Source organism: Rhinopithecus bieti, unplaced genomic scaffold (genome assembly GCF_001698545.2).
Source record: "Rhinopithecus bieti isolate Rb0 unplaced genomic scaffold, ASM169854v2 scaffold_19546, whole genome shotgun sequence".
NCBI lineage: Eukaryota > Metazoa > Chordata > Mammalia > Primates > Cercopithecidae > Rhinopithecus > Rhinopithecus bieti.
Window position 1 is genome coordinate 68,921 of NW_016809475.1, and position 19,101 is coordinate 88,021.

General features: G+C 39.6%; 1 protein-coding gene across 1 annotated transcript in view; it reads right to left on the minus strand.

Annotated features, from left to right (window-relative positions):
- Nucleotides 1-6,731: 6,731 nt before the first annotated feature.
- Nucleotides 6,732-19,101, minus strand: part of SP100 (SP100 nuclear body protein) — a 121,930-nt gene continuing 109,560 nt past the window's right edge. The window contains exons 26-30 of the mRNA XM_017889516.1: nucleotides 10,463-10,578; nucleotides 8,860-8,980; nucleotides 8,484-8,555; nucleotides 7,832-7,975; nucleotides 6,732-7,025 (exon numbers count right to left, since the gene is read on the minus strand). Of these exons, the coding sequence (XP_017745005.1) occupies nucleotides 6,915-7,025; nucleotides 7,832-7,975; nucleotides 8,484-8,555; nucleotides 8,860-8,980; nucleotides 10,463-10,578 (564 nt within the window). The 3' untranslated portion in view covers nucleotides 6,732-6,914. The remainder of the gene's footprint in view (nucleotides 7,026-7,831; nucleotides 7,976-8,483; nucleotides 8,556-8,859; nucleotides 8,981-10,462; nucleotides 10,579-19,101) is intronic.

Sequence of the window (19,101 nt, forward strand, 5' to 3'; positions counted from 1 at the left end):
TTTTTCTTGGTCTACGATGAAACTTATTCAGTTACTCTAGATAACTGTGGTCCCAAACAGTAATTTCTGAGGTTGGAGCACTTCCTGAAAGGATGCAGTATAGGCTTGGAACCAGCTACCCATATATGGTACTCTGTCTCCCATAACCAGAATCTACTGAATCTGGGAAACTGTCTAGCAAGGCTAATAGATCTGGATGGTAAAAAAAAGTTGACACATTTTAGATTCAGATAGTCTATCACTTACACAGGCAACCAAAACAAAAAGAGCAAAGGTGCTAGCTCTCCATGTCCTTTGTTCCCCAGGATAGCACTGAAAGAAAAGGGGCTGAATGACATCTAATGCAACGTGAGTGATGGCCCACATTCATGTTGTGGCTACCAGTTTTATGGCCTGCAGCTGTACCTTAGTGGGGGTGAAACAGAAAGCCTCAGACCTCATCAGAACTTAGGAAATGATGAATGTCATGGTAGCCTCCAAAAGATGAGCAGGAGAGTGGGGAATGGCCTTCAAGCAGCTCCTCTCACGCCTTCCTTGTGCAAATGTTCTGGAAAGACCACAAGTATTCTGTCAAGACTTAGATCAGATCAGCTACAGTTAAGCCCCACCTCTGGGGTCTATGTGGAGACCTGTATGGGAGGCCAGAATATGCCACCTTAGAATGTGCCTCTCTGGCATAAAGATTATTTTGAGAAATAGGAGACATAGGAGAAGCTCTAAAAACACAGTAAAAGTTACTCCTTTGTTAGGGAACTTTACATTTACAAAGGAAATCTCCATTCATAAGGATGTCTCTCTGTCCCAGGAAGAGAAGGATGATTCTAAATCACAAAGGACTCTTATCAATGGAGAAGACACCTCAGATCTGCACAGCAAACTTTACTCTTGTTTACCATGCGCTTCCTGGTCATCCCCATAACTGGCTCTCCCATACTCTTCTTTCTTTGTCTTTAGCTGGAAATGGTATTTAAGTTTGAAGTCTCAGCCACCTCTTGGAGAGTTATTCATCTCTCTGAGTATCTTTCATATATACACACATATATACATACACACACATATAGATAACTATGGTCCCAAACAGTCANAATGCATAATAATATATATAATATATAATAAATATACATTATATATAATAAATATACACACACAGTTGATCCTTGAGCAACACAGACTTGAACTGTGCAGATTCACTTACATGCAAATATTTTCAGTAAATGTATTGGAAATTTTTTTTGAGATATGTAGCAATTTGAAAAGACTCACAGACAAACCACAAAACCTACAAATATCAACAAAATTAAGAAGTTAACTGTGTCCTGAATCTATAAAATATATGTACATCCTAGCCTATTTTATCATTTACTTCCACAAAATATATACAAACTGTTATAAAAGTTAAATTTATCTGAACTTACACACACAGACCCATACAGACTATACATGGCACCATTTGCAGTGAAGAGAAATGTAAACAAATGTAAAGATACAGTATCAAATAACTGCATAAAATTAACTGTGGTACATACTGTACTCCTGTAATAATTTGTATATACTACAGTTAATTTTATAGCTACCTTCTGTTGCTATTGCTGTGAGCTCAAATATTGTGAGTACGCTCTTCAAATGCTGTGACACTAATCCTCTCTGCAGTTCATCTCTCTAGTAAATTGCCTATTGCAGTAAAAGTGATTTTCCAGGGTTCTCACATATTTTCATCATGTTTACTGTAGCTCCTTGAATGATACCATGGGATCCATACAAAATACCACTAGTGATGCTGGAAGCTGTCTCAAAAGTAGAGAAAAGTCATGACATTACACGAAAAGCTGAATTGCTTGATATATGCTGTAGATTGAGGTCTGCAGCTGCGATTGCCTGCCGTTTCAGACAGACCATCTTGTCAATAGATGATGTATACTTACTGTATTGATAAATATAGTATAGTACTGTGAATGTATTTTCTCTTCCTTATATTTTCTTAGTAACATTTTCTTTTCTCTAGCTTACTTTATTATAAGAAGACAATATATAATATTTGTATTATATATATATATATCATACAAAATATGTGTCAATTGATGGTTTATGTTGTTGGTAAGGCTTCTGGTCAGCAACAGGCCATTAGTAGTTAAGTTTTGGAGAGTCAAAAGTGATCTGTGGATTTTGACTGTGTGTGGGAGTGCTTGTGATATTTGGTGCATACTCTCTACGCCACAAATAAAATGGTAGTTTGGAAAAGGACCAATCTTAGGTAATGGTGAAAGAATGAAGCCACATTGCTGAATCTCCCCAATCCAACAAAGTAAATTAAAAGGAATTAAAAGAAAAAAAAAAAGGCCAAAATTTAAACCCTAAATCTAAATGAAAATTTAACTTAGGAGCCAAAGGACTGGAAATAGAATCTGCTAAGAGAGAACTTCAAGGATAAAATATTTTCTTGGTCTACGATGAAACTTATTCAGTTACTCTAGATAACTGTGGTCCCAAACAGTAATTTCTGAGGTTGGAGCACTTCCTGAAAGGATGCAGTATAGGCTTGGAACCAGCTACCCATATATGGTACTCTGTCTCCCATAACCAGAATCTACTGAATCTGGGAAACTGTCTAGCAAGGCTAATAGATCTGGATGGTAAAAAAAAGTTGACACATTTTAGATTCAGATAGTCTATCACTTACACAGGCAACCAAAACAAAAGAGCAAAGGTGCTAGCTCTCCATGTCCTTTGTTCCCCAGGATAGCACTGAAAGAAAAGGGGCTGAATGACATCTAATGCAACGTGAGTGATGGCCCACATTCATGTTGTGGCTACCAGTTTTATGGCCTGCAGCTGTACCTTAGTGGGGTGAAACAGAAAGCCTCAGACCTCATCAGAACTTAGGAAATGATGAATGTCATGGTAGCCTCCAAAAGATGAGCAGGAGAGTGGGGAATGGCCTTCAAGCAGCTCCTCTCACGCCTTCCTTGTGCAAATGTTCTGGAAAGACCACAAGTATTCTGTCAAGACTTAGATCAGATCAGCTACAGTTAAGCCCCACCTCTGGGGTCTATGTGGAGACCTGTATGGGAGGCCAGAATATGCCACCTTAGAATGTGCCTCTCTGGCATAAAGATTATTTTGAGAAATAGGAGACATAGGAGAAGCTCTAAAACACAGTAAAAGTTACTCCTTTGTTAGGGAACTTTACATTTACAAAGGAAATCTCCATTCATAAGGATGTCTCTCTGTCCCAGGAAGAGAAGGATGATTCTAAATCACAAAGGACTCTTATCAATGGAGAAGACACCTCAGATCTGCACAGCAAACTTTACTCTTGTTTACCATGCGCTTCCTGGTCATCCCCATAACTGGCTCTCCCATACTCTTCTTTCTTTGTCTTTAGCTGGAAATGGTATTTAAGTTTGAAGTCTCAGCCACCTCTTGGAGAGTTATTCATCTCTCTGAGTATCTTTCATATATACACACATATATACATACACACACATATAGATAACTATGGTCCCAAACAGTCATTTCTGAGGTTGGAGCACTTCCTGAAAGGATGCAGTATATGCTTGGAACCAGCTACCCGTATATGGTACTCTGTCTCCTATAACCAGAGTTGGATGTATATACGTATATATGTGTATATATATAGAGAGAGATATGTGTATATACATATATATATCTCTATATATGCTAATAAACTTCTGTTTTTCTCTTGTTAATCTGTCTTTTGTTACAGGGGCCCCAGAGGATCTGGGTAGGGGAAACTTAGAAGGGTAGCAGAAAAATTATTTTTTCCTCCTTTACACATGCAAATACACCAGGGTGCCCTGGCAGAATCATTTTCCAACATAACCAAGAATTGTCAGAGGTTTTAGTTCTCAACTGAGGAATGCTTTCATCTCCCAAACCAATTACGATTCCATGAATTGAAAGTTGGAGATGCTATGGAGCCACCACAGGCTTCCTGATGCCACTGGGTAAAAGGTGAAAATGATGCTATCTAATATTCAGTATGGTAATCAGTGACAAAATTGTACATAAAAAACAGTAGCTTTCTGTAATAGGCAATAATCAGTAATAAAATTCAATGGGAAAAGATTACTTTCACAGTAACAATAAAAAGTATGAAACTGAATAATTGGGAAGATATAATATGATCCTTTATAGAAAGACTTTATGGTATCAATTATAAGTTTCATTCCAAATTATTCAATAAGAGAACTTGATAAGAAAAGTTCATTATTAAAATTTTTTTATTAATGATCCATTTATTTACAATTTAAAAAACTTTTAGGTTCAAGGATACATGTGAAGGTTTGTTATATAGGGAAACTCTTGTCAAAGGGGTTTGTTGTACAGATTACTTCATCACCAATAGGTATTTTTTCCGCTCCTCTCCCTCTTCTCATCTTCCACCCTCAAGTAGACCCCAGTGCCTGTTGTTCCCTTCATTGTGTTCATGAGTTCTCATCATTTAGCTCCCACTTATAAGTGAGAACACGTGGTATTTGATTTTCTGTTCCTGCATTAGTTTGCTAAGGATAATAACTTCCAGCTCTATCCATGTTCCTGTGACATGATCTCATTCTTTCTTATGGCTGCATACTATTCCATGGTGTATGCATACCATATTTTCTTTATCCAGTCTGATATTGATGGGCACTTAGGTTGATTCCATATCTTTGCTATTGTGAATAGTGCCGCAATGAACATTTACATGCATGTGTTTTTATGGTAGAATGATTTATATTCCTTTGGGTATGTACCCAGTAATGGGATTGCTGGGTGGAATGGCAGTTCTGCTTTTAGTACTTTGAGGAATTGCCACACTGCTTTCCATAATGGTTGAACTAATTTACACTCCCACCAACAGTGTATACATGTTCCCTTTTCTCCACAACCTTACTAGCTGTTATTGACTTTTTAGCAAGAACCATTTTGACTGGTGTGAGATGGTGTCTCATTGTAGATTTAATTTGCATTTCTCGAATGATCAGTGATGTTGAGCTTTTGAAATATGTTTGTTGGCCGCATGTATGTCTTCTTTTGGAAAGTGTCTTTTCGTCTGGGCATGGTGGCTCACGCCCATAATCCCAGCACTTTGGGAGGCTGAGGCGGGTGGATCACCTCAGTTCAGGAGTTCGAGACCAGCCTGACCAATGTGGAGAAAACCCGTCTCTACTAAAATACAAAATTAATCGGGTTTGCATGCCTGTAATCCCAGCCACTCGGGAGGCTAAGGCAGGAGAATCGCTTGAACCTGGGAGGCACAGGTTGCGGTGAGCCAAGATCATACCAGTGCACTCTGGCCTGGGCAACAAGAGTGAAACTCCATCTTAAAAAAAAAAAAAGTGTCTTTTCATGTCCTTTGTCCATTTTTTAATGGGGTTGTTTCTTTTTCTCTTGTAAATTTGTTTAAGTTCCCTATAGAAGCTGGATATTAGATCTTTGTCAGATGCATAGTTTACAAATATTTTCTCCCATTTTGTAGGTTGTCTGTTTACTCTGTTGATTGTTTCTCTTGCTGTGCAGAATCTCTTAAGTTTAATTAGATCTCATTTGTCAAATTTTGCTTTTGTTGCGGTTGCTTTTGTCTTTGTCATGAAATCTTTGCCTGTTCCTATGTCCAGGATGGTATTGCCTAGGTTGTCTTCCAGGGTTTTCATAGTTTTCGATTTTATGTTTAAGTCTTTAATTGATCTTGAGTTGATTTTTGTATATGGCGTAAGGAAGGGTCTAGCTTCAGTTTTCTACATATGGCTAACCAGTTATCCCAGCACCATTTATAGAACAGGCAGTCTTTTTCCCATTGCTTGTTTTTGTCAGCTTTGTCAAAGATCAGATGGTCATAGGCATGCAGTCTTATTCTGTGTTCTTTGTTCTGTTCCATTGGTCTATGTGCCTTTTTTTCTTGGTACCAGGACCATGCTCTTTTGGTTACTGAAGCCCTGTACTATAGTTTGAAGTTGGGTAACGTGATGCCTTCAGCTTTGTTCTTTTTGCTTAGGATTGCCTTGGCTATTTGGGCTCTTTTTTTGTTCTGTATGAATTTTAAAATAGTTTTTTTCTAGTTCTGTGAAGAATGTCATTGGTGGTTTGATAGGGATAACACTGAACCTGTAAACTGCTTTGGGCAGCATGGTCATTTTAATGATCTTGATTCTTTCTACCCATGACTGTGGGATGTTTTTCCATTTGTTTGTGTGGTCTCTGATTTCTTTGAGCCGTGTTTTGTAATTCTTATTGTAGAGATCGTTCACCTCCCTGGTTAGCTGTATTCCTAGGTATTTTATTCTTTTTGTGGCAATTGTGAATGGGATTGCCTTCCTGATTTGGCTCTTGGCTTGGCTACTGTTGGTGTATAGGAATGCTAGTAATTTTTGTATACTGACTTTGTATTCTGAAACTTCTCTGAAGTTGTTTATCAGTGGAAGGAGCATTTGGGCTGAGACTATGGGCTTTCCTAGATATGGAATCAATGTTGTCCGCAAACAGGAATAGTTGGACTTCCTCTTTGCCTATTTAGATGCCCTTTACTTTTTTCTGCTTCTTGACTGCTCTGACTAGGACTTCCAATCCTTTGTTGAATAGGAGTGGTGAGAGAGGGAATCCTTGTCTTGTGCTTGTTTTCAAGGGGAATGCTTCTATCTTTTGCACATTTAGTATAATGTTGGCTGTGGATTTGTCGTAAATGGCTCTTATTATTTTGGGATATGTTCCTTCAATACCTAGCTTATTGAGAATTTTTAACATGAAGGAGTTTTGAATTTTATTGAAAGCTGATAAAGACAGTTTTAAAATGTCAATGAAAAAGTTTGGAGAATTGTGATGTGGAGTTTCCACAGGAGCAGTCAGAGATTAGTGGGACCATGTGCACACTGTGTAGCTAGCTGCCAGAGGATCTGAAGGGAGGAAGTAAGAATGGGCTAAATGAACATTATAATGTTCTTGCTTGTTTCCTGAATTGCAAAAATGTTTCTGAAATTCTTCTCAAAGTTGTCCTGTACTTGAATTCCCAGTGTAATGAATTTATCTTCCTGAAAAAGCAAAGAAAAAAACATTAATAGCAACAATTATTCAATGAGCCGAGACACCCAGTGTTGCAGATAATCCAGGGCCTTGTTTTAGGTTATCCCAAATGTTAAGTGAGAATTAATCTAGTTAAGAGTTGCTTATGTTCCCTGACAATTTAATTATTCATCTTTATCTGGAAGACAGAGAAGTCGAAATAGTACTACATTGAAATCTAATTCCTGATCAAAAGCTTATGGTTTAATTTAAGTTTTAAAAATTCTACTTGTGTGATTTTTACGCACAGCATTTTTTTAAGCAACCTTATGATAATACAGAAATGTTTAAGGCCATTTAATAATGTCTTCCTTTTCCCTTCACTCTCACCCCTTGACATAATCCTTGTTAATTTCTGAAATGGTGCCAGGAAATTCAGATGTAAAGAAATTTAGTGTTTTGACATTTGAGACCTTTGATTTGGTATATTCCTCTAGAGAAGAGAAACAGTTTAAATGCCTTTAAAGTGCACTTCTATTTCTAGTAGAAACAAATGAGTCTGCAGCCTCTTGTTCTCTGTGGGTGAAAATAAACCATCTAGAAATGAGTCAACTCTGAGGTTATAGGACCATGTTTGCAATGGCACCTTCCAGTTCGTTGTTATTTTCCCCATATGCACCACAGGGTTTTTAGGATACTTCCACGATTTGTACTTGTATGGGCTTGTCATATGATAAGGGTGATTGTAACATTTACCTGATATGAAAAGATGAAGGGAAAGTGACTTTAAAGTGATGTAATTGAAAAAGAAAAGGAAGCAGGGAGAGCCACTCACCCTGTAAAATTCTTTGTGGTTATGAAAGATGAGACGCATGTCCTGCACAAACCCTTCTACTTGGGAGTACGCCTGCTCATTCAGGTTTCTCTTGACTTTGTTTAACCACATGGGCTTCTGTGGGCCCTGAGACCCCTCCTTGTTCTGTTGAGAAAAAGACCAAAGTGAGGCTATCAGCCCGGTGCCATAGACTCCCACTATTATGGAATAAAGGTTTGTGGGGCCCCCCAATCCATAGGTCAAAATCCTAAACCCCTTTGAAGGTACTAGGAGGTGGGGCTTTTGGGAGAGGTCATGAGGTAAGAAGGGTGGAGCCCTCACAAATAGGATTAGGGCTCGTATAAAAGAGACTCCGGAGAGTTCTCTCCTCTTTCTGCCACTTAAGAACACAGGGAGCAACCCTGTGTTGTCTCTGCAACCTAGAAGATAGCCCCTCTCCAGAACCCGACCCTGCTGACACTTTGATCTTGGACATGCAGCTTCCAGGACTGTGAGAAAAACATTTCTGCTGACCGAATCTATGATAAATTTTTATAGTAGCCTAAACTAAAAACTCATCAACAAGGCAAATAGAATGGCACCTTGTACCATGGGATTCAGATTACAGATTTGACAAATGCCAGTATAAGCATTTTTTTTGGCTGTTACTTACATAATATGGTTCTGAGGCAAAAAAGGGGCTTTTTGGATCACAGTAGACCTTCAAGAGGAGGAATTCACATTTCTGCAAAAGATGGAGGACATTTCAAGTTAAATGCAGTTTAGAGAGAAAGAGCTCATATGCGTGCCCAAAGAGAACACACAACTCTCAAACCTGTGGACTCTTTGAAGGAAACATGGCATGGGGAGTTTCTTTGGACCAGGAATTTTCTTTGAAATATGAATTGTAGTGTTAGGTCATGGAGAAAAGCACACCATGGGCCAGCAGTTTGCTTTTGGGCTCTATTCCTTGAGCTCTTTGTAAGACTGTGCTTCTCCTGCCCAGGTGAACAGAAAGGAGGAGGCTTCAGGTTCACATTTTTACTCACCAACTGCTCCTCGGGCAGCATCTGCCTCATCAGGACTTCAGATTCCTGATGACACGGTTGGCTTTCTGGGCATCTTTCCTGAATAGTCTTTATCCTGCAGAAGATGCAACTCCACGGGTTCCTGAGAGATGGGGCATAAAGTGAACAATGGCAGGTTCTGTGAATCAGCCGCCATTCTTACAGTTGTTCAAGTCCTGTGCTCAAGAATGCCTGGTGGTTTCCACCTTGTATCTAACTTCTCTCTTGGAGGCCTCTGCACTAGAGCCCCATTAGGACTCAATAGCCAAAGGCATGCCCTTCCACCAATAGCAATAGCAGGGGTGATCATCTATTGGGTGAAGTGCCCTGTGAGTGACGGAGTCTCATTCACCTCAAAACTTAGGGTTCCCATCTGAGCCACTGGGAACTTGATAATGAGCACTGTTTGCCATGGTTATTGGAAATGAGTACCTTAAGCACAAAGTGTTGGGCCTCTGTGAGTCAATCAGATCATAGAAAAATCAGAAAACAAGCTCTTGTTTCTCAACTTTGCTGAGTAAGCACAGAACACAGGCTATAGGCATTCTCTCCCTCTGCCCTGCCATATCTTATACCTAGAATCTGTGCTGCAGAAACTTCTTGAAAAGGAAATCTCTGGACATGGTGTCAGACATCTTCCATTTGCTCCTAGATTTATTCTCCAGCCTTCTCTACTAGGCTGTCTGTGCTAGGAGGCTGTTGATAATTAGGCAAGCACAATGACCCATCCTAGTGGTGCCAACATCTCCTTGGCCATGTAGTGCTTGCTCAAGGAGCCTGTTACAAAGTGCTCCTCTGAAAGCACTTTGCATCTCTGGTGCAGAGATGGGGGCTATACGTGGGCTCAACCAAAACGCTGATTTTTCTTCTGCCTCTGCAGATTGCCCAACTGGTCAAAAGCAGAGGTTTATGCTGATCCCCTGAGATGACACTCTGGGAGCAGGTGGGTCACATTAGCCTTCTCCATTATGGAAGGGCAATGCTCTGCCCTCACAGAGTCAGACACATTCCTGGTAGAGATCATCCTCTCAGCCTTAACAATTCTGTCCACACACCACTCACAGAGCACTCCATGGTATCCTGCATATCATCACCTCTGTCCAAAGGCACATTTTTTAGCAAAGGAAGTGAGCCAGGGACTCACACTTGCAGAATTCACAGGTCTCAACATGTGACCTGTGACCCAGAGTCAGTTGGCTTGATAGACTGCTGCAGCACTGGCTTTACCAGCTGTGTGATGGTCCCACAGTAGGTGGCATATGCTTTAAAGCAGCAGGCAGTGTATGTTGGCATCACCCCATCAGAGAGCATGGGTCTCGGAGCCAAGTAGGGGAGGCAGAGGTTGACACCTCTTACTATTGCACTCAATAACCACTTGAAGAGTTTTTGCTTCCCATTAATCTGCTGCTGCCAGCACTGTTCAACAGCTCTGGATAATACTTGTGGATCCTGATACTAAGGAGCCTGCTCCTTATGCATCAAGAAACACATAACCAGGTACAGAAACTGCAGAGTACTCATGAGTGGCAGGAGGAGCTGTACCACAAGAAAAAAGGGCTCAGGGAAGGGGACATGTCTTACTCACTTGTTAGCCTCCACGGGCGGGATGTGGCAGTGCTCATGAAAGGATCTTGGACAAGTGTCGCAGCAGAACAACTCTCCCCATTTGTTGCACACTCCACATATGTTTGAGTTTTCCGGCTAGAAGGGGAGATGATGTAGACATCACTGGGATCAGTGGGACCCTAGAATTTGTGACCTTTTTATGTATCAAGGGCATACTTGTAAATTTCTCTCCACAAAATATTAAGGATCGTTGAGTGGAGATCTCAGAAGACATTTTGGCCTGCAGCAAAGTTCAGTAGATAGTGGCTGTGTGTCAGGCCAGAGAAGTTTTCTTTATGAAAGCAGAGATTCTGACATGATGACTAGTGACAAAAATAGGATGCATTAGAGATGATTTGAGCAATTTATGAAACAGCTGGCAAAACCTGGCCCAAAAATAGAGTCTTTTCTAGCTGTCTACATTGTATCCCTTAAACTGACTTGTCAAAGGGTGATTTACTGAGAATTTAATATGATGGAATAAACTTCCGAGATATCACTTCAACCCACACTCTTGCCATAGCAAGAATGAGTTGAAGAAAGGGCTTGGGGAGGGGTTCCTGGATGTCAGTTCTCTGCCTGGAGGGCTCTGGGCCTGCAGCAGTACCTCTGGGATGGAAAAACCATGGGCAAGATGATCAGGTGGGCACCAGGGAGTACAGGGCTTTTTGCTTTTTGCTCTGGGAACCTGGAGGAAGAGCCCCCATGACTTAGTCAACTTTGCAAGTAAGGTGTTGTAATTTCTCTTCATCTACAAAGTCACTATACAAAGAAGAGACTAAAGTCACATATATGAAAAAAATTCTAGGCTGCAAGATGTATCTTGCCCATGTATTCTCCTTCAATGGCAGAACTTGAGTGGTCTGTTAGGAGCCACTTCTTGGGCACATCTACACGCGGGGTGGTGGGAGGACCTGAGCTTCCCCTGGAGTGGGGCTTTGTAACTGTTTTTCCTTTTTGTTGTAATAGATGAGATTTATCGATGCTGACCACTATTTTTAGGCTGCTGGGTCAAGGTTTCTGATCCATCATCCTATCAAGTACACTGCAAGTGGGCCCCAAGAAAGAATAAATACCACAGGCAAATCCTACGTTTGAAGTTCCATTGTCTAGGAAGCCTGCAAACTTGGTGTATGTCTCTTTAATCTTTTAGTAAGAATGTTTTCTTTTGTTTAGAAGTGGTTCTTAACTGGCTCTACAGTAGAATCCCCTGGGAGGATTGAAAAACATCTCTGGAGCCCCATTACCAGAGATTTTGATTCAGCTAGTCTGGGTTGGGGTATAGGCATCAGTACATCTTAAATGTTGTCCAGATGGTTCTAATGTGTAGTCAATAGTTGAGAACTCTGGCCTCTAATGCAGTGGTCTCTGGACCAGCAGCAGCAGCGCCTGGAACTTGTTAGAAAGGTACAACCTGGGGCGCTGCCTCTCACTCACTGAATCAGAAGCCTAGGGGTAGGTCCCAGCCAGCTGTGGTCTACCAAATCCTTCAGGTGGTTCTGATGGAGCCTACACAATGGTGGCAATTGTGACTGAACTGCATTGCACTACAGTGACTCACAACTTTGCTTGTGCTAGAAAAACACAAAACACTAGAGGAGCTTTGGAAACACCAATTCTCAGGCGGCACCTCAGACCAATAACATCGGAATCTTTGTGGGTGGTGGGGGGATCCCCAGGTGATTGCAATGTGCAGTCAAGGTTGAAAACCCACATTACAAAGTGGTTTCTCCTGAGTAAGGGTTGGGAGGTCATAACTAGAGTCATTGATAGCCTACAAGTTTGCCTAGGAAAGTTTTTGAAAAGGGGTGAGGACTTCCTTGCTGGAAGAGTTGCCTTTTCCTCTTCACAGAGGGCTTGGCTGTGGGCTGTAAGAAATGGCCTTATGGGTCTCCCTTAGTCATCAAACAAGTTATGCAGACCCCAGAGATGAGAGCTGTTTGACTACTGAAGGTTCTCATCTCCAGCAGAGATGCGGAAACAGTGTGGATCGATCTAGATCTTGCTAGGGAAGTGCATTGGCTAAGAAAACAGAGGACATGGCAACCTCTTTTCTATCCCCTCTCAATTAGCGTCCTGTACCAGTCCAGCTGCATGGCATTTTTGTTTTGAGACAGGGTCTCACTCTGTCACCTAGGCTGGAGTGCAGTGGTGTGATCACAGCTCACAGCAGCCTCAACCTCCTGGACTCAAGTGATCCTCCCACCTCAGCCCCTGGAGTAGCGGGGACTACAGGTGTGTACCACCATGCCTGGCTAATTTTTGGTATTTTTTTGTGGAGGTGGGGTTTTGCCATGTTGCCCAGGCTGGTCTCAAACTCCTAGGTTCAAGTGATCCTTTTGCCTCAGCCTCCTAAAGTGCTAGGATTACAGGCATGAGTCACTGTGCCCAGCTTACATGGCATTCTTATAGTGAAACGTGCTCCTTGCAGTTTTGCAGAAGGCTGACCCTGCCTAAAATGCTCATCTCATTACAATGAAAGGAATCAAAATGTGACTTTGTTTAGACAGGGAAGTCACCCATGTTACTGGTATTTGTTACTGAAATACCAGGGGTTCAGTCTAGGTCCTGCTGCTTGCCACACAGAAAGCCCATCACTGAGACAATGAGTATTGCCAAGGAAGAAGGCTTTAATTGGCTGCTGCAGCCAAGGAGATGAGAGATCAGTCTGAAATCTGTCTCCCTGACTCACTAAAGTTAGGGGTTTATATAGCAGAAATGTATCTACATGCAGGGAAGCAGGAATTATGGAGTGGTAAGGATGAGGAGTCGGTTAACAGGAAGCAGATAGTTGGTTAGGCAGCCATAAGGGGTGAGGAGTCTGGCATCTCATTGTCCAAATACAGTGATCTGGTGAGTTTCAGTCCCTTGATATTACGTGGGAGGTCTGATGGTTGGTTTCCTGAGAAAGAACTCAGATAAAACAAATGTAACTCTCTCAAGTTTCAAGACTTGAGAGGGTCAATTTCTATGTTTATTCAAAATAAACTGTAAAAATCAGATTTACAATTGGGACAATTGGGTTCATTTTAGTGCCCCTTTTCTGTTTATCAATTCCTCAATCATGGGGAACCTGGTCATCAATCTTTCTGGATGCTTTATGCTAATGAGGAGTGTTGTGGGTAGCTCCATACCATGGGTGACCCACATAGCCACCCAAAAATCAAAAGTTAACTGAATACTATAGGTTTCTTCTGAAATACACTCTTTTTCTCTCCAGTCTCCCACTTCCACTAAAGACAAATCACAGCAGGACCAACCTACCTGCCAAATAAGCTTCAGTCCCATATACTTGGCTTATTTACCCACACAAAGTGCAACAAGAACCATTGTCTATATAGGCTATCTTAAACTGGCTTTGCTGGAACCTCTCACAAGGCCATTTTAGTCAAAGCCTTGGGAAAATGACCAGTTCTTCCAACTGTGTCTCATTATAAAAGAAAACATATTCTTTTTTTTTTTTTTTTTTTTTTTTTTGAGATAGAGTCTTGCCCTGTCACCTAGGCTGGAGTGCAGTGGCGCAATCTCGGCTCACTGCAAACTCTACCTCCCAGGTTCAAGTGATCCTTTTGCCTCAGCCTCCCGAGTAGCTGGGACTACAGGCATGCACCACCATTCCTGGCTAATTTTTGTATTTTTAGTAGAGACGGGGTTTCACCATGTTGGCAGGCTGGTCTCAAACCCCTGACCTCAAGTGATCTACCTGCCTTGGCCTCCCAAAGTGCTAGGATTACAAGCGTGAGCCAATGCACCCAGCAGAAAACAGATTCTTATTAAACATATGCAAACACATTGCCATGAATTAATATTCACAATTAGCTTATGAGTTCTGGAGAAATTAGGCAGAGAGAGAAATATGCCTCAAATTTAGTTTTCAAGAGTCATGCTCTTCTCAATTGTTAAAGGCAGCAATGTTTCAAACAAAAAAAATCCATAAGCAATTATTTCTGGCCTCCATTTGTTCAGTGTATGCAACTAACTCCTGCTCTGCTTCATATTAGGTTAGTAAACTTTATGAACATATCAGTTTTTCAATTAGTTTCTTGGATGTTTTCTCTCTCTAATCTAATAGGACAACCTCCAAAGTCATCAGAAACCTTCATTAAAGAGTCCTTTTCATGAACTCCCCCAAAGAAGCAAGCCATGGACTGTAGCTGATTATAAGTTACTTTTTGAGAAGAATCAGTGTAAAATAATAATTGTAGATGTCAAAAGTCTTAAGCCATAGTTGAAGACACAGTTGATGAGGAAATTTGATTATTTCTGTGACATATAACAATTCAACATAATAAGCATAATTATTACTGATGACATATATTAAAACATGGAAGAATTTTAGGAATCTCATACAATCCTGGAACATATACTAGCAACACATCTATATAAACATAACCCCAAAGAAGTTAAACACCACCTCAGATGTGACAATGCTTTCTGCATAATCCTTATGTAACAAATAAGCCAATAAGCCTAATACGTCTCTCTTGAACTTCAGGGAAACTAATAAGCAAAAAAGTTAGTTTGAGGTCAAAAAGGCTGAATTTAGAACTTGAAATTTTTACTCTTGGAAAGTCTGTCAAATATCGAAGTTTTAAGACATTTGATATTACAAAATAGGATCCACAGGTCACTGTAAAGTAGTCATTGCTTTAGCCAAGAAGATGAAACAAAACCTTTACCCTTTTATAGAGAGTAGACTCAGTTTCCCAAACAATGAAACCTAATAAAGACAGCATGAGGCCAACTAAATGTCTCTCTTTCCTTCTTTTTTCACCCTTTAGTTATTCAAAAGGTAAATAAAAATCTTTCATTATCTCTCACATGAAAATTTTGTTCAAAAGAGAAAACCAAATTTCACCTTTGCATGGTGTATTGTTAATATTAAAAGTCATTTTTAAAACCTTATAAACAATTTTAATTTTAATCAGTTTGATCGTAACATAAGATCTCCAGAAACATTTTACAATTTTCTATTAAAGATCAGATTAATGCTCCAAGAAAATTCTATTATTCTGACACATGGTCCTAGACACTGGCCTCGTATCAGTGTGCTTTTGATATTAACATTTAATTTATAGAAAAACCTCAAATCTCACATGTCCACGTCTTCCATGACAGTCCCTTGGCCTAGATGGATTGAATAGTTTTAATTTCTGGCCCAGTGTCTCATGAAAGCAGTTCATTTTGACTGTCATTTTCTCCTAGGTCTGAAGATGAGGCTTTAACTAGGGTAATGTTTAAGATACAGCAGAAGTAGGTGCCTTTTTTAGACCCAGAAGTCAAAGCGCTGTAACTTAACAGCACGAGGGTTAGTTAAGAGGTCATTTATGCTGCAGAAAGTCCTATCATTCTCTGTGACATGTCACAAACACTGTGATTTAGTGTCCAGTAGTTATTACTCTCTATAGCACTTCAAACCATTGTATTAAAGTATTTAGGTTACTCCTTGCATGTGTCTAATTGCTAGCATTCTGGTGACAGAACTGTGACCAAAAGCATAAAAAATGGGATAGGTCCTATTTTAAACTTATCAAAATAAGACAATTAACTTTTCTCTCCATCATTAAAAAATGGTAAATGTAAATATCAGTTTTGGAAATTTAGCATGAGGATAAATAATATCCTTTTATTTAGATACTATGCAACAAAACAGGGACAAAGTGAGATTAAGCACATACACAGTAATTTCTTTTTAGCTATTTTAAAAGAGCTTCAGGGCTGGACACGTTCGGTGGCTCACACCTGTAATCCCAGCACTTTGGGAGGCCGAGGCAGGTGGACCACATGAGGTTAGTTGTTCGATATCAGCCTGGCCAACATGATGAAACCTCGTCTCTACTAAAAATACAAAAATTAGCTGGGTGTGGTGGTGGGTGCCTGTAATTCCAGCTACTCGGGAGAGTGAGGCAGGAGAATTGCTTGAACCCAGGAGGCAGAGGTTGCAGTAAGCCAAGATCACGCCACTGCACTCCAGCCTGAGTGAAAGAGCGAGACTCCACCTCAAAAAAAATAAATAAATAAATAAATAAATAAAAGTAAAAATAAAAGAGCACTAGCATACGTTTCCATGATTGGTAATATAGTACTGACAACTAATTAGGTAACTTTCTTATCAGTTACAGTACTGACAACTGATTAGGTAACATTCACCACTAGACTCTTCAAACCAGTGAAACACTTGTGGATATTTTGTTTTCAAGTACACACATGAAAGACTCAACAGTGATAGAAGACTTGGGATCAAAACTCACTAGTCTCACATCTTTTTTTTTTTATTACTACTTAATCCAAGTGAAGGTCACTTAATTTTAATAATGGTAAAGGTAACTAAAGTAATTTGAGAGAAATCCCAATTAGTATAATTTCCTTAAGGATAGGCCAATATTTTGTGAACGTTAAAATTTGTATCTGTATCACAGTTTTTCCTCATTAAAGGAAAAGGTCTGAAACCAACTCAAATTATTGATTGAATTAAATTACCTTGGAAATAAACACCATTTAAACATTTCTGTTCTCACCTACTTTTAAAATAACAAAATAAAAAATGTGCTATTACTTTTCAGAACTTATATGTTTTTTATTTATTTATTTATTTTTTGCTAGGAACCTTAAAGCTCTTACAGCCCTCTAGATCATTAGAAGTAAGCAAAACCATCAAATTTTAAATGGTTGTTGTCCTCTACTAATTTTTGGAGGCTTGACAAAGGTAGATTAGGAAGTTTGGATAAACAGAGAAAATAACAAATTGTTGGAAATGCATAGGAAACAAAATGACTATTCATAGAACCAAATAAAAACCTTCCATTAGAAACTAAAAAACATAAATTTATATATGTATATATAAGTAAAATCCAAAGGAGAACAAACAGAAAATACATGAAAATTAGGAGCAAAAACAAATAAATAGGAAACCAACCTCCAATTTTTCTTCTACTCAGTTTTCCTTGGAGGCTATAGTATTACTCAGAGCCTAAAAACATATGATGAATATTTTGTTCCTGATACACAATTAAATGTCCTTAGCTCCACCACATGCACTATATGTTTTGTACAATTGAGAAACTCACTTTAGGTATGTAACTAGTAAGTACTTTAGTGCTAGTACCATCTATGCAGAATAGCTGGTAGAATGTGAAGCAATGCAAGCATGTATGTGAAATTTGGCTCCACACTACATCTGGCTTCATGCTTAATTATATTGAAAAAAGAACTGCCAAGCTGTGAATGTATTTCTTTTTTAAAAATTTTATTTATTTTTCTTTTTTCTTTTTTTAATATACTTTAAGTTCTAGGGTACATGTGCACAACGTGCACGTTTGTTACATAGGTATACATGTGCCATGTTGGTTTGCTGCACTCATCAACTCGTCATTTATGTTAGGTATTTCTCCTAATGCTGTCCCTCCCCCAGTCTCCCACCCCTCTACAGGCCCTGGTGTGTGATGTTCCCTGCTCTGTGTCCATGTGTTCTCACAGTCCATGTATTCAACTCCCACCTATGAGTAAGAAGATGCGGTGTTTGGTTTTCTGTCCTTGTGATAGTTTGTTTAGAATGATGGCTTTCAGCTTCATCTGTGTCCCTGCAAAGGACATGAACTCATCCTTTTTTATGGCTGCATAGTATTCCACGTTGTATATGTGCCATATTTTCTTAATCCAGTCTATCATTGATGGACATTTGGGTTGGTTCCAAGTCTTTGCTATCATGAATAGTACTGCAATAAACGTATGTGTGCATGTGTCTTTATAGTAGCATGATTTATATTCCTTTGGGTATATACCTAGTAATGGGATTGCTGGGTCAAATGGTATTTCTAGTTCTAGATCCTTGAGGAGTTGCCACACTGTCTTCCACAATGGTTGAACTAATTTACACTCCTGCCAACAGTGTAAAAGGGTTCCTATTTCTCCCCATTCACTCCAACATCTGTTGTTTCCTGACTTTTTAATGATCGCCATTCTAACTGGTGTGAGACGGTATCTCATTGTGGTTTTCATTTGCATTTTTTGATGACCAGTGGTGATGAGCATTTTTCCATGTTTGTTGCCTGCATAAATGTCTTCTTTTGAGAAGTGTCTGTTCATATCCTTTGCCCACTTTTTGATGGGGTTGTTTTTTTCTTGTAAATTTGCTTAAGTTCTTTGTGGATTCTTGATATTAGCCCTTTGTCAGATGAGTAGATTGCAAAGATTTTCTTCATTATGTAGGTTGCATGTTCACTCTGAGGACAGTTTCTTTTACTGTGCAGAAGCTCTTTAGTTTAATTAGATCCCATTTGTCTATTTCGGCTTTTGTTGCAATTGCTTTTGGTGTTTTAGTCATGAAGTCTTTGCCCATGCCTACGCACTGAATGGTATTTCCTAGGTTTTCTTCTAGGGTTTTTATGGTGTTAGGTCTAACATTTAAGTCTCTAATCCATCTTGAATTAATTTTTGTATAAGGAGTAAGGAAGGGATCCAGTTTCAGCTTTCTACATATGGTAAGCCAGTTTTCCCAGTACCATTTATTAAATAGGGAATCCTTTCCCCATTTCTTGTTTTTGTCAGGTTTGTCAAAGATCAGATAGTTGTAGATGTGTGATGTTATTTCTGAGGCCTCTGTTCTGTTCCATTGGTCTA